The 15,394-nt window shown below is 36.8% G+C and overlaps 2 protein-coding genes across 2 annotated transcripts; one reads left to right on the top strand and one right to left on the bottom strand.

Annotated features, from left to right (window-relative positions):
* Positions 1-2,379: 2,379 nt before the first annotated feature.
* Positions 2,380-3,618, bottom strand: LOC149003301 (uncharacterized). The gene is made up of 2 exons (XM_089138884.1): positions 3,276-3,618; positions 2,380-3,143 (listed from the first exon to the last, which is right to left on the bottom strand). Exons 1-2 carry the CDS (start codon positions 3,468-3,470, stop codon positions 2,493-2,495), a joined length of 846 nt encoding a protein of 281 aa, XP_088995010.1. The 5' UTR covers positions 3,471-3,618; the 3' UTR covers positions 2,380-2,492.
* Positions 3,619-11,831: 8,213 nt separating this feature from the next.
* Positions 11,832-15,203, top strand: LOC149003300 (small ribosomal subunit protein uS19x). Its single transcript, XM_089138031.1, has 4 exons — positions 11,832-11,903; positions 11,997-12,142; positions 12,223-12,280; positions 14,723-15,203. The coding sequence occupies exons 1-4, from the start codon at positions 11,901-11,903 to the stop codon at positions 14,969-14,971; spliced, it is 456 nt and encodes a 151-aa protein (XP_088994157.1). The 5' UTR covers positions 11,832-11,900; the 3' UTR covers positions 14,972-15,203.
* The last annotated feature ends 191 nt before the right edge of the window (positions 15,204-15,394 follow it).

Raw genomic sequence — 15,394 nt, 5'->3', positions numbered from 1 at the left:
TAATTTTCATCTGGACCCGAGGTTGGCAGACACTAGTCCGTTGTTTATTGCATAGGCTCCCTTAGTTTGAATGATTAAATAAGACACACTTAATAAAATTGTTAATTTAATTTTGTGACAAATACCTTGGTCCTTAGTTTCTTTTATTATTTTAATTTTAATTTATTAAAATAGATATCTCAAAATAACCTTCCACTCACCCTCTTCACCTTCTAGCTTCTCATCTTCTCCTCCACCTCCAATTCCACCACCACCAAAACCACTGCTCCCGCTTGTGCCGGCTCTCGGTTCCCGCTCCCCCGGCCTGCTTTCTCCTGCCGCCCTTTTTGTTCGGGATTCCGTTTCCGCCGCCGGCGGCCGTTCTTCTCCTTTTTGTCGTTCTCCGTGTCGGCTCCGTTGGCTTGGCTTTGGCGTTTTCTCCGTGTGCGGGGGGGGGGGGGGTGGGGGGTGGGTTGCTTTTCCGGGCTCCCCGCAATCGCCTCCACCATTGTGGTGCTTTGCTTGTGGGACCATGGCGTTCGTGTTGTTGGTTCTCTTGGCCGTGCTGGTGGTGGTGGTGGGGGGGGGATGAGCTGGCGGGTCGGTTTTTGTGTTTTTTTTTTTTTGGTCCGGCCGGGTTTTTGTCCTTTATTTTTTATTTTTATTGTGTGTCCTTTTTTTTTCTTCCCGGGGCCTTGCTCCGCTGTCCGCCCCCGGTCCGTGTCCTCTCTAAAACTGAGTTTGGATTTACAAAACTAGCCAAAATAGTGATTTTCACCAATTTGAACATTTTTATCCTTATAATTAATCATACTAATAAATGGGTAAAAATATTCAAATGGAATGAAAAATTAATGATTTTTTCATTTTGAACAAAATAGTGATTTTCCTTTTTTAATGTGGTTAATTTTAGGAGTTAAAAATGTCAAAAGAATGAAAATTTACTATTTTGGCTAGTTTTGTAAAACCCAAACTTAGTTTTAGTCAATTTTATTAAGTGAAACATTGAATGGTTATTTTTATAAAAGAAAACCTAAAAGTGGCTAATCATGTAATTTTCCTCAGTTTTATGTCACCACATCATGGTATCCACCATATCAACGGTGTAGAGCCAAGCTTATCTCAACCTTGTGTGAGACCCACAACAATCAACAGGGTAGAGGATTCAGATACTTTCTGTACCACATCGTCAGGTTTTATCGGTGGATATCAATCCATTTTCTAAAAGCGTGATTTTTTTTTGGGGTAAATAGGCGCTGATTAATATAATATAAAATAGTAAATTAGAACCTATAATAGATATTTCCCGTGGTATCGTCTACAACAATTTCCACCAAACGATGGACGAAAATACAATTTGTAAAATCCAAACCCTCAAATGTTCTCTAACAAATCACGCACTGTCCAAGATACAGCCTCTGGTTGATCCACTAAACTACTAGAGTGGTTGATCCTCTGGAGTAGTAGGATGGTTAGGAACCTGATTTTTTAGTTGAGAGGTAATGAGTTCAACTCCTACTAGCGGCATATGTAATATAACTATCCTTATATATATTAAAAAAAAAAAAAATGTCTTTGGGATTCACATCCTCCTTTCCTTACAATTCCCTGTAATTCCCTCATTGGATTGTGCCATGTGGCATTTAAGTAATCCAATGGTTATCTAATTTACTTAAATAACCATTGGATTACTTAAATGCCACATGGCACAATCTAATGAGGGAATTACAGGAATTGTAGGGAAATGAATTACAGAGGATGTGGATCCCTATTACTAATACACCCATCGTTGCATATCTTTCCTGATTCCCAACCACCGATTCTTCTATATACAGAAGTTGTTATTTTCTTTCCTTTGCACGTCTTCGTTATCTACGTGTCAACATCTGACAATATTACCCAAAGGCGTGATTTCTCTCCATCCATGAGACAACGTCCTCTCCCATCTAACGATCCTCTCCTTCCCATGGACGAATCATTATCATCCAACGGTCGGACCCCAAAGCTATACCAAAATCGACTCTCATTAAAAAACAAAAAAAATACATGTGGCACCCACCTAGTTAACTTACTTTATCGTTCAGACCAATCCTAGCAAAATTGCCACACCACCACCAAAGATATTTTATAAGAAAATAAAAAGTAGAACTCGACGTGCTGATTGGCAGCTGCTGCTAATTTTTTCAAGTTCACAAACGCAACCCCCAGAAACCTTTTCTCATCGCGAATTATGTTGAAAGGATTTCCAACCTCAGGAACGAACAGGAACAGATTCCATAAACGCAAACTTTGTCAAATTTGCATCATTGCTTTCTACGAAAATCTTCGTCAGGTGACTATAATCCAGGAATTATAACCGTTTAAATTCTATAAAACCGAGGAGGAAATCAGATACTACTGTTGTACAAATTTTGGTTCCATCTTTTACGTTTTAAGCATCTTACAATCTAAGATGATCAACTCCATTTAAATTTACATCACTCTACTCTTCTCAGAAGGCTGAAAATCCCATTTTACTTCTTCGCCTTTCTGGCAGGAGCTTTCCTCACCGGCGATTTCACACTCTTCGGCTTCTTCACACTCTTCGCCGGAGCCTTTTTAGTCGCAGGAGCAACTGCCTTTGAAGCCGCCGGTTTCTTCGCACCCGGAGAAGATCTAGTGATAGTTCTCGCAACCTTAGAAGCTGGCTTAGCCTTTGGCTTAGGTCCAGGCTTAGGCTTCGCAACAGCCTTTGGCTTCGCCGCAGCCTTCGGCTTGGCTGGAGCAGCAGCTTTCGATTTAGCAGCAGCAGGCTTAGTCTCCGCTTTACGCTTAGCAGGAGCGGCTTTAGGCTTGGCTACAGCCTTCGGCTTCGCAGAAGCTTTGAGCTTCCCAGCTACAGGCTTCTTGGGAGCGGAAGCAGCTACAGACTTCTTGGGAGCGGAAGCAGCTGCAGGCTTCTTGGGAGCGGAAGCAGCCGCAGGCTTAGCCGCAGATGGCAGCTTGTATGAGTTTTTAACCTTCACGAGCTTTCCTCCTGCAACAAATTTCTTCAGGTGGACCAGGACAAGCTTCTTAAAGTTTGGTGGAAGGCTTTCCTTCTGCTTCTCCTCGATGAACTTCGTAATTGCGTACTGGCTTGAACCAGTTCTCTCTTTCAGAGAGACTATCGCACCTTGGACCATCTAGGGTTTACAATTACCACATAAAAAACGAACAAATCAGATCCACAGAACAATTACATCGATCGGCAAGAGCGACGAAACCAAATGATGAAAATGAGTCGAATCTTGAATAAATTACAGAGTTTCGGTTACCTCAAGGTATGGAGGATGAGCAGAAGCAGCCTTTGGTTTCTTCGTTCCAGCAGCCTTCTTAGGTTTAGGCTCTTTCTTAGCAGCGGCTTTCTTCGCCTTCGATGGCTTTGTTTCTGGTTTCTCTTCGACCTGCTCCGTAACCGGAGGATCGGAAACTAATTCGACAGCAACAGTAGCTTCTTCAGTAGACGCCATAATTGAAGCTTGATGAAGAGATTGAAGATCAGAAATTAGGGTTAGGACAAACGTTAGAACGAAACAGCAAAGACAGAGAGCGAGAGAGAAAGAGAGAGAAGAGGCGTTAAGAAAAGGCTATCAGCAATTACTAACGACCAGTATTTTCGTTGGGACTAGACGAGAAATGGGGGGAGGGATTAAATACTCACCGGCTAAGAAACGCCAGCCAAACAAATGAGCGCTGATTGGTGGAAGGCACACTCATTCGGATCTCTAAGTTGGAAAATTTTAAATGTGGGTCATTGGATTAGTGGCTATCGACGGTCAAGAAAGTCTATTTGAGATTGGTTCGGATGGATTGTAAATCAAAATAGGAGTTTGGATATAGTTGTGTGTGTTTTCCACCTCGATTCTTTTAGGGATAACTTGGTTGATACTGAATGGAATTTAGTAAGGTTTGGATGGTTTTGTAGCTACTTAGAATAGCTTTAAAATGAGTGCTCATTGGCCTTATAAGGCTAAGGGATGTGAGAGATATTTGATTTCAAAGGAACAATGGTCAGAACTAGGGTTTTGATGGAGTTGACTATACTTTGAATGAATTTTAAGAAAATGCTTAACACTAATGCATGGGTTTTTATTCTAATTTGACTCTAATCTACCTAATAAACATGTAGGTTCAAGAATCGCGAGAATCCAACGAAAAATGTGGGAGAAATCTTCATTTGAATACAATCGAAGTTGAACAAGTTTTATCTCTATCATTGTAGCATTTTGAATACAATTGAAGATTCCATGTTTATATGTGATGTTGGTGTTTAATCTACACAACTTTAGAATACAAGTCAGTGCAAATCTTAGTTGAATGCTTATTAGTTTTTGTATTGGTTACATGAGTTTTGGAGATTTCAAATCTATGGAGTTATAATTCATAAAATATACTGTTTGGTTAACCTGAATTTGTGGAATGAAATTTTATGAATTCATCCTAAAAAGCTATTTGGTCGAGATGATTTTTGTGAATGTGCAAATGTTTAGTGCTTCTATAGTAGGGTGAAATCCAAAGCTTTCACCCAATACCCATAAATTTACATATTCACGTTTTTAGTGTATAAAAATAAATCTCTAGATATAATGAATCCAAGGATTTTCAAAGCCAAACGGGTGTAAATCTCTGGATTCATGTAACCAAACAAGCCCTTATGTCATGCAAGTAACAATGCGTGTAAGCTTTCACGAGGTTGTCCACTCAATTCTTTTATATTCAACCTTTGCCATGAGCTTTCCATCGTCTTCCTTTGTTCTGTATTATAAGTTTTAGTTGAAAATACATTTAGGCATATAAATAAGTGAATTGAATAAAAACTTTACTAGGGAAATCAATAAATTGTGTCAACCACTTAGAGTACTCTTTGATACCAGTTAACGTGTTGATCTATCAAATGACTTCCCTACCTTTATATGCAAAAAAAAAATGTGCATGTTTCATATGGCAACATGATTTTGTTGATATCAACCATATATTACAATTTGAGCCTAACAAATGACTAGAGTATACCACATTTCTATGTAGACTTTCCACTAAATGATATGTTTTATGTCAATCCATTATTTAAATATAAAAATCATGTTCACTATTCTTCACTTATTATCATTCATCTTGTGGACTACACTATATTCCATTTGAACTCTATATTTGCCCATTTCCATCTATTCATTCTAGTTGTTTTTTTTTGTAAAACAAAAAATTTATAGTTTATTTGGGTTAAAATCACTGTTATAATAGTTGAATATCAACATTGATTGAGAATTGCATGACAAATGTGGTAAAGTTTTTAACTTAAAAGTTAGTGGTGTATTTTACATATAATCCTTCAGTATTAAGCAATTCAAATGATGCAATCATACAAACAAAATTTACAACTTGAACCAATAAGAGGACTGGAACTTCATTGGGAACCAAAATCGGAGGGGTAGTAGGATGGTTAGGAACTTGACTTCTCAATGGAGAGATTGTGAGTTCAAACCCCTACTGGCATATGTAATATCCCTATCCCCTATATATAAAAGCGCCTTTGTACTAAAAACGGAATTGCCACCTAATAACTTACTTGGATGAATCTGGTTCTAATGATTTGTTTATGGGTCGGATATGGTCTTAGTGATTGGAGCAAATGAAACCGTTAGAACCGGTTGGCATTTGCATAAATTTTATAAAATTTCCTCACTTTCTTAGCTATAAATAACTAAGTATTCTTTAGTCTCTAGGCCTATTTGGTTACTTAAGTATGGAGATTTCAAAAAATTAAGAGTTTTCAAATCTATGGAGTCATGGTTCGGAGAGTTCTATCTAGGTGATTCTGTGAATGCGCAAATGTTTAGTGCTTTTATAGTAGGGGTGAAATCTCTAAATTTCACCTCATACCCATAAATCCACATATTCACGTTTCTAGTGTAAGAAGGTGAATCCTTAGGTTTCATGAATCCAAGGATTCACACAACCAAATGGGTATAAATCTCCCATTTGTGAATCCAGAGATTTCAATTTAATAGATTTCAAATATATGGAGCCCTAATTCATAAAATTAACTATTTGGTTGTGGAATGAAATCAGTGGATTCATCCTAAAAAACTATTTGGTCAACGTGATTTGTGTGAATGCGAAAATATTTAACACTTTTATAGTAGGAGTGAAATCTCTGTATTTCACCTTATACCCATAAATCTACATATTCACGTTTTTTGTGTAAAAATATAAATCTATAGATTTCATGAATCTAGGGATTTTCCACAACCAAAATGGGTATAAATCTCGCATTCATGAATCCAGAGATTTGAAATCTCTGGATTCATGTAACCAAACAAGCCCCAAAATAGTCCAAAAAGGATGTGATTTTTACATGGAAACCAAAAAAGAAAAAAAAAGTTGGATAAATTGGACTTTTCTTTTTTAATAATAAAAGGGGATGCAGTAAAGGCAATCTTGTGCCTCCCCGCTAACGCAATCTTTGGACATTCAAAAGAGTTCAACCTATGCAAGCATTAGCCATGATGTTGGAATTCCTAAATGTTAATTAATATTGCATTATATCACTGTGTTATTCCTTCCACAAACGTGGATATATTTATACATGAAAAGAAAGTTACTTTCTTAATTCTATATATTGTCTTGCTTACCATTCTTGCCAAATTTTGATTTAAGCAATATGTCTTTCCTAAAACTATTCCTATCAATTTGTGATTACAACAAAGATAGAAAACAGAATATACAAGGAAGAAAATATATATAAAATACATATATGGAAAGATATGGAACAATGAAATATAAAGATATGATAAGACTACCCCTCAAGATGGAGCATGGAGATTACGAACGTCCATCTTGGATAGTAAGAACTTGAATGGTTCATTGCCGAGTGATTTAGTGAAGATGCGAGCAAGTTGGCAACCTAATGGTGTGAGGAATCTTAGTTGGAATGATGAGGCCTTGTTGTCGTCAATTATGAATGAGGTGGCAATTTATTTCAATGTGATTATCATGTTTGTGGAAAACAGGATTTTGTCAGCCATATGAAGGGCTACTTGATTATCACAATATAAGGAACACAACATCATGCAACAAATAAGTTATCCGTATCAATTCACAAGTAGCAACAACCATTGCACGATATTCAACCTTAGCATATGATCAAGAGACGGCATTCCCCCCAAATTCAGTAGGAAAACTATATTTAAAACGAAGTGCACGTGCAACATTAAGAAGGTGACAATGTTTACGTTCTACAACACCATTGTATTGGGGGGTTGCCAACACAATTGGAATTGTTGAAGAGCCCCCAAAGACAATAGATAAGAAGTAGTAGCATGGTTAAAAAATTCAGTTGCATTATCAGACCGAATGCATTTTATTTTAATGTTATATTGATCATAAACCATGGCAAAAAATTGAGAAATTAATTGAGTAACCTTAGATTTAAAGGTCATGAGAAATAACCAAATACTACGAGAATAATCATCCACAATGGTTAAAAATAATGTGAATCAAATAAAGAGTTCGATAAGGTCCCAAAAAATACTGTTAGAAAATGGAAGACAATATTGTTTAGCTAATGGACAAATAGTTCATGTGCACTTATTGGAAAAAGAAATTGCAGGACTAATACTGTGCAAATGAGACATAGAAGTGGGACCCGGGTGGCCCAACCGCCAATGCCAAAAATCAAACTGGTTGCCAGGGACATCAGCTGAAAAGGGTGGTGCTAAGTTAAGAAGGTAGTGACCACCATGCTTGTTACCCATCACAATAATCTTATTCGAATGTTGGTCCTAAAAGGAACAAGAATTATTAGTGAATGTGACAAGAAAATTGGAGGAAGAAGTGAGTTTCCCAATAGAAAGTAAATTAAACTTAAATGATAGGACAAACAAAACATGACCAAGGGTAAAGTTTGGTAACAAAAGTGATGGATCCAAAATGTGTAACAAAAGCATAAGAACCATTAGGTAAAGCAATGAGTAAGGAAGAAGAGCATGAGGCAAGGCTTGTAAATCAAGATGTGTCAAAAGCAATGTGTTATGTTGCACTTGAATCAAGGATCCAAGGAGAAACAAGAGAAGATGCTAAAAGATTACCTGCTATGTTAACCATAGGGTGATTACCATTGGGAATGAGTGTGAGAAGATGTTGGATCTGCTTAGGTGTGAGAGATGGAGTGGTGGATAGAGCAGAAATAGGGGTAGCAAGTCGAGCAATAGTGCTAGGCAATGAATTAGAAGTGGGGCGCTTTGTGTCATGCAAACAGTCCATCACTCAGGGTAGCCATTATTTTGGACAACTCTCTGAGTGTCCATCTTTATTGCAGTAAGCGCAAAGATAAGTGGGCTTGGATGAGGATTGGCCAGATCAATTTGTGATTACAAGAAGGATAGAAAACAAAATTTACAACAAACGAGGAAGAATATATACAAAATACATATGTGGTAAGATATGGAAAGATGAATCATACATATGACAAGACTAAGGAACTAGAACTGGTGGATAATGATATCAGATTTGGAACTAACAAACTTATTAGTCTAGATCTACTCTTGATGTCATAAAATGGAACCATTAAGAAACCAAACCAATAGCCCAAAACCTAACCAATTAACATCACTATTACTAGAATGTGTCTTTGTATATAAATACACTTGTAGCCTTTGTAATCTTATGCTTAAGTGGTTACAATTGGTCATTAAGCATAACTATCTCCATCCTTAATATTGTACAACAAATTGCTTCGACACCCCAAAACAAAGGTTTTAATGCACTGACACCTCATTTTATGTTTCATAAGTATAAACACCTCAGAGTTGGACTTGTTTTCGACAAATTAGTCCAAATCCTTGATGATCTCCGTTAAACTATAATTTTTTTTAAAAATTCCATAGCTACCCTTTAAGGGGTTGTAGATGACCTAAATACCCTTTTCATCAATCAAGCAAAACCTTTTTATTTATGATTATGTTTAGAACTTTAAATGTATGTCCCTATAATTTCCCTTATACAACTGTACTATTGTACAAGAATGCCCATCTCTTCAATCTGTTTTCAAGGTCGATCTCATGATCCATTTTTGCCTTAAATTTTATTTTTGTTTTTTCATTTGGGTTTTCAATTTCATTTAATGGGTGTTGGGGAGTAAAAAAAATTAAAAAAAATTAAAAAAAATAAAAAAATAAAAAAATAAAAAAAATAAAAAAAAACTATTCTAAGGTGAAAGGGGCCAATTGCCTATGAAACTTAAAATGGGGGTGTCAATGTAATAAGGCTTTTATTTTGGGGTGTCGCCGTGTCGGTGCTCTAAAAGGGAGTTTTTTTAGGAAAGCCATTTTAGAGATTAAGTGGAGATAGAATCCTAGATTAGAGAGGTGACTAAATCGTTTGTGAATATTTCTTAAACTATTTGACTTGATTTTGGACTTTTGAATTGATAAGTCATCAGATATAAGAGTGTTATACATTAAGGGTATCAATGAAAACCATATTGATCCAAACATGCATAAATTTGCCCTAAGTTTAGCCCAAACCTAATTAGGCCTACTTAGGCTAGTTAGGTTTTAGGTTTAGGCCATGAGCTAAAGGCCTAAACATATTTTCGCAAAACTTCAGTCGCCATTAGTTTATCAATATCATCAGATCTAAGATTTAGAGTCTCTTTAGCTGCCATTGAAAACTAGTTTTAGGGCCAAATAACCAACATGATCCTACCTGACCAGTCAAGTTCAATCATGGCCCAGATGGGGGCTCTTACATCCTGTAGGATTGGTTTTAGATTTGGTGTTCTAGGGTAGAGTCATGGTTTAGGAAGGCTCAACCCAACTCGATTCATTAACAATCAGGTGAAGTTAACATCGAACAAATGGAATCAGAGATGAATGTTCGAACCCAAAACTTCTTTCGTCTTGGGTTCAACTCTTTTCCTTGGAGGAAATCTCCCAAGGAGTGCCTAATGAGTGAAGAGAAGCTACCATGTGTCAAGTGTTGATCTATGGGTCAAGATAGAACATCTATTTTTACCATAGTTGAATCTTGATTATGTGAAAACCCAAATACCTTCATTCAAACATGATCTGGATTCCAATCTCCCCCTACTGACAAGTTTTTGTCTTCCTCTTTGTGAAGACAACAAATGGTGTTTTAGGGATATTTCTAGTTGGTTGAGGGTTTAAAGTCAATATAGTTTCAACCATTTAAAAGTCTAATTGCTCCAACATTACTTGGAGAAACAAAGAAATTAAGTGCAAGCCGTTGCTTCTATCTATCGCCTTATTTCTACAGTAGCACATTTATTCAGCAAAACTAGAGCAAAAAAAAACTCACTATCTTTTCAATGTATAAAGTCAAAGTGTTTGATAATGAAAATTTTTCATCAAAATACATCTAAAGAAATTCAATTTGAAGCTAGTTATGACAAAGGCCCATGAGAGATTTAGCTGACGATTCCACAACAATTATAATATAGGTAGGCATGAAAAAGTTATATCTCAGAACCTAGCTATTTCAAGTTTAATAAATTGGCTTATTACATTCTCCTAATTTCTTCAAACTTTGGGATGGGAAAACACCCAATATCTCATAGCGAAACTCTCTTCGACTTATTCTTGAAAGGGTATAACCGCATATCAACTAGCTGGAAGAGATGGAACATGAGAAGGGACCCAAGAGAAATGGAAGTTAAGAGATAGATCTACCTCACGAAAGACATCGAAATCCATTGAAATCTCCTATCTTGAAGTCTTTGCAATGAGGAAGACGACTGGAATCCAAATTGGCTCGAGTTTTCACCAAATTGAGTTTCAATTAGGGTTAAAATGGGCGTTCTACCATGGCTCTTAAATTAGCATATGACACATGGGAGTTTCTCATTACTCATCGGGCACTCTTTGTGAGATTTTCTCCAAGGATAGGAGCCAGACCCTAGTATTACTCTGCCTCCACATAAAAGGTCAGCATCGCTATGCTAGAAGTACACTGATGATTGAGAACACCCCTCCCCCACCCCCACCAATAATAAAAAATAAAATAAAAGAGAGTAAAAAAAGAGGCACGTTTATGGGGTGAAATCAAATGCGCTTGGTTTTTTCTTTTATATCGAATAAACTAGATCTATTTAGGGCCTGTTTGGTTACATGAATCCACAAATCTTTGGATTCATGAATCTGAGAATTATACCCGTTTGGTTGTAAAAATCTCTAGATTCATAAAATCTAGAGATTCACCTTTACTAAAACACATGAATCTGTAGATTTATGGATAAAGAGTGAAATCCAGAGATTTCAAAAAAGCTATACATTTGCACATTCACAAAAATCACGTCGATCAAATAGTTTTTTAGGATGAATCCACATATTTCATTCCACAACCAAACATCTAACTTTATAAATTATAACTCTATAGATTTGAAATCTCTAGATATTTGAAATCTCCAGACTCATGTAATCAAACAAGCCCTTTGGTTACATGAGTCTGGAGATTTCAAATATTTAGAGATTTCAAACTGTTCAACTATGGGTTATAATTTTAAGTTGTGTTTGGGGGTCATCCTTGATCGTTGAGGCGCTCTTTCCCCCCCTTCCTCCTTTGTGTAAGGTGTCTCGTTTCGTCTTTCCCGCTTTCGTCTGCCGAGTTTATCTCTCGTAACAAACCCTTTGCTGGAAAGGAAAAAAATCGTTTTTAAATTTTCCTTTTCCATGAAAATACAAACACAATTCATTTTAATTGTGGCGTTAAAGAAGAAAAAAAAACCAACTCAACCCAAACCAGACCAAGCCGAATGGTCCAAACTGAGTAAGTGACCTATATAAGGTAACATCTTGAGAGCCGAAAACCTAACCATCGGTGAAGGGGAATTAGGGTTTTATCTTTGCATCTTCGTTTCAGTATCCTCTAGCTCTTGCTTTGCAGTCATGGTGGGTGGAACTTTTCTCTTGCTTGATGCATTCTCATTCACTTCTCTTAGTGTAAGACTTTACTGATTTCGGTGTTTTCTTTGTTCCCTCTAGGCGGATGTGGAAACCGATGTCGTCTCAGGACTGCCAAAGAGGAGAACATTCAAGAAGTTCTCCTTCAGAGGAGTCGATTTGGATGCTCTTCTTGACATGTCAACTGATGATCTTGTCAAGCTATTCACTGCCCGCGCTCGCAGAAGGTAAGCCTCACAATCATCGCATTTAACTGCAGGTTATTGCTTTAATCCATCTAAAAGTTTCTGGTTTTTCCTTTTTTAAGGTTCCAACGAGGTTTGAAGAGGAAGCCAATGGCTTTGATCAAGAAACTGCGCAAGGCGGTGAGATTTCGTGTCTTTGTTTATTTCTTTAGATTTTTCGTACGAATTTATTTATTTGTTTGAGATGTAACTATTAAAATATTAATTCGCCTGGTTGTGTTGATACGAGATTCTTATTGCTGATTTGTTCCGCCGTTGTATTTAATTCTGTTGGATCTATGTCACCGCGATATGATTTCTGGTTCACTATCAAGTGATAGCTAAGTTTTTTCTCAAACTATTTTTGTTTGATGTGTATAATTGAAACCTTTTGACTCAATGCTGTTATGTTATGCAACTACTGGAGTCTGTGCGATTTAGACAGGAATGTGCTTCCTTAGTTGAACAAGGAAAACTTAGTTTATGTCTGTTCCTCGGATGGATTTATGACAGCCAGCTTATTAGATTTCCCTCTCCATCAAGTGATGGCTAATCTATTGATCTGTGTTATTTATTTCAAATTAATATTGTTTTTCTTTTCTCTTTTTGAGTTTTCTCAAAATATGTTTGTGGAGATTCTTTTCCGTTCTGAAGCGTTAGAACCATTTTAGTTTATTCTGTCATGTAATCATAGGGACCTGGGAGATTTTGGGAAATTAGACTTCTCTGGCTAGAATCAAGAGAATGTTTTTGGGCTTGTCCTTGATGGCTGCTTATTTTTTGATGGAGTTTCTTTAATATGGTCAGAGGGCTTCATAGCTTTGGATATGAAGCTATTGTTTTAGCTTCTCCCTTTGTGTGCATCTCTATGATGAACTTATTTGTCTGTGTTTGCTCTTCTATTGAACTGCCTTATTGCGTTTCTTGCCATGATGAAAAAAGAGGATAGAATCTAGCTTAGTTAGTGTTGTTATAGCATGAGAATTGGAGTTGAAATCATGATTTTGATAAAATTTTCAAGGGAGAATGCTCTCAAGACAGGGATGTTTGGTTTGGCCCTGATGAGGGTCCAATAAGGCCTCAACAAATAATTAGAAAATTTAAAAAATTAATTGTAATTATTAAGAAGTATACTGTAAAGAGAAATTTATACCAAAAGAAAAGGTTACATGTATGGAATTTGCTTCTTGCATTTTATAGGGTGGGGTCTGATTTCTCAGTATTCATACCTAGCATGGATTTTAGTTGAGGTTTTAAAGCAAAAAATGAACATGCAATCCAGTAGGTATTAGATGTTTAGGCAGTAGGCAACAATACAAGCCAGATTTGACCTTATATGCAAAATCAAAGGATAGAAGTTGTCAAGGGTTGTATATAATGTTTGGTTTACAGTATTTGTTTGAAGCTACAAATCAGAGCTCATGGCTAGCAATGGGACATGTGGGTTTGGTAGATTATGTAACTATCTAATTTATGCCTCAATTCAATTTGACTGAATGCGCACGTGAAGCTGATTTAGTTTTTCACATGGTAATAGGGATTATTGTTATGAACTTCATGTTATTATTCATGTTGATTTAATTTTTCCTCATGGTAGCCTGGTAGGAGATAGAGTTGAACTCATTCAGAATTTAAATTAGTTTTTGACAAGGAGCTAAGGTACGAGTTATCATCAGCCTTTTTCTAGTTGATTTGTAGCAATGTAGCCTATTGATTGGGATAATGAAATTGATTATACCATGGTATGCTTGGTTGGGACACCCCCACCTTTCCTTTTTCAGTTTGAAGACCCTGTTTTCTTCCCATCAAGCCTATTTTCCTCCAATAATACTTTTGTCTACTCTGCTGACATGTTATTCTTTTCCATCTTACTTTCCCAACTGACTCTCTTGTTGGCATGGCTTGATAATCCATAGCAATTGGTATAGCTGGTTGGTTGTAAACCCCAATTATTCTGCAATTTGGTGGTTAACATTGCCACTTAGGATATTATCCTGTTGTGTGGGTATTTAAAATCTGCTTGAGAACCAATTCTGACACTGTCACTCTCTGTAATTCAATTCATTAAGGATATTATTCTTTTGTATCTTATTTGTTTGTCCATTGTAATTTAATTTCTAGGGTGTATGAACCTGAGATTACATCAGCTATGGTTGTGCTTCTGTTTATTGCAAATTTCTCTGGCTGGCCAAGAGTGAGATTGCTTGTATAAATGGCTATTGGAGATTGATTTTATTTAGCTCTTTCTTGGTAGGAGTGGCAGTTTGATTTGTTTAATTGATACCCAACAAATTATTTTGTGCCTGAACACCTAGCCGGTGTCGTATGTCTTCCTCTGTAGATGATGAAGTTTCTTTAACCATATGCCTAGTTGACGTTGGCGTCATATCAATCATCACGACCAGTGTTTATATTTTGGAATTCTTTGATCTGAATTTTTTATATAGAATGTTTTGTATGACTTATCACTACCGCAGTTTATTCTTGGTTCCATATTCATGGACTCTTCCTGAATAAGTAGAGTGGTATTTTTCTTGAGCAACATCATTTGCTGAATGCTTACAATTTTGTATAATTGAACAGAAGCGAGAGGCTCCACCAGGTGAGAAGCCAGAGCCAGTTAGAACTCACCTCCGGAACATGATCATAGTGCCCGAGATGATTGGAAGCATCATTGGGGTTTACAATGGAAAGACCTTCAACTCTGTTGAAATCAAACCAGAGATGATTGGTCACTATTTGGCTGAGTTCTCAATCTCTTACAAGCCAGTCAAGCATGGAAGGCCCGGTATTGGTGCTACCCACTCATCCAGGTTCATTCCTCTCAAATGAGGTCTTCAGAGGCACTGTTGGATTTCAACTAATTTTCAGATCTCAGAGATTTGTCTGGTGCTATTTATGTTTTCTTTTGGTGCCTTTTTGACTAAGATTTTGTCCCCGTTTATAATTGTTGTTAGTTCCTTAATTAGTTGGATTTATACTTGAAACTTTTATTTGGGCAAAATCGATTTTGGACCTTGCAGCTTCAGTTAAGATAGTCTAGGAATGCCTTTTCTTTTGTTTACTGTTTGTTGGAAAATTAGTATTATTTTCATACCCTAGTTGCTTGTTCAATCTTGGGAGGGTTTTCAATGCCTGCGGCATACTTTTGGTTGGTTAAATTGAATGCATTTCCGGCCAATGGTGTGTGGCTTTGCAGGCCATAAGCTTGATTTGCTTGAGGTAATCGCCTTTAATTAAGCAGTACCTTAATCA

This window comes from Hakea prostrata, chromosome 10 (assembly GCF_041222555.1).
Source record: "Hakea prostrata isolate BN-2017 chromosome 10, UWA_Hpros_2, whole genome shotgun sequence".
Classification (NCBI taxonomy): domain Eukaryota; kingdom Viridiplantae; phylum Streptophyta; class Magnoliopsida; order Proteales; family Proteaceae; genus Hakea; species Hakea prostrata.
This window is presented reverse-complemented; position numbering and strand designations above follow the sequence as displayed.

Bases quoted from the DNA above. Each gene is read 5' to 3' on its own strand.
- LOC149003301 (XM_089138884.1), bottom strand. From the start codon at position 3,470: ATGGCGTCTACTGAAGAAGCTACTGTTGCTGTCGAATTAGTTTCCGAT. The intron at 3,144-3,275 runs GTAACCGAAACT...TGTAAACCCTAG, and splicing joins CTCATCCTCCATACCTTGAG to ATGGTCCAAGGTGCGATAGT.
- LOC149003300 (XM_089138031.1), top strand. The intron at 12,143-12,222 runs GTAAGCCTCACA...TCCTTTTTTAAG, and splicing joins ACTGCCCGCGCTCGCAGAAG to GTTCCAACGAGGTTTGAAGA. The intron at 12,281-14,722 runs GTGAGATTTCGT...ATAATTGAACAG, and splicing joins TCAAGAAACTGCGCAAGGCG to AAGCGAGAGGCTCCACCAGG.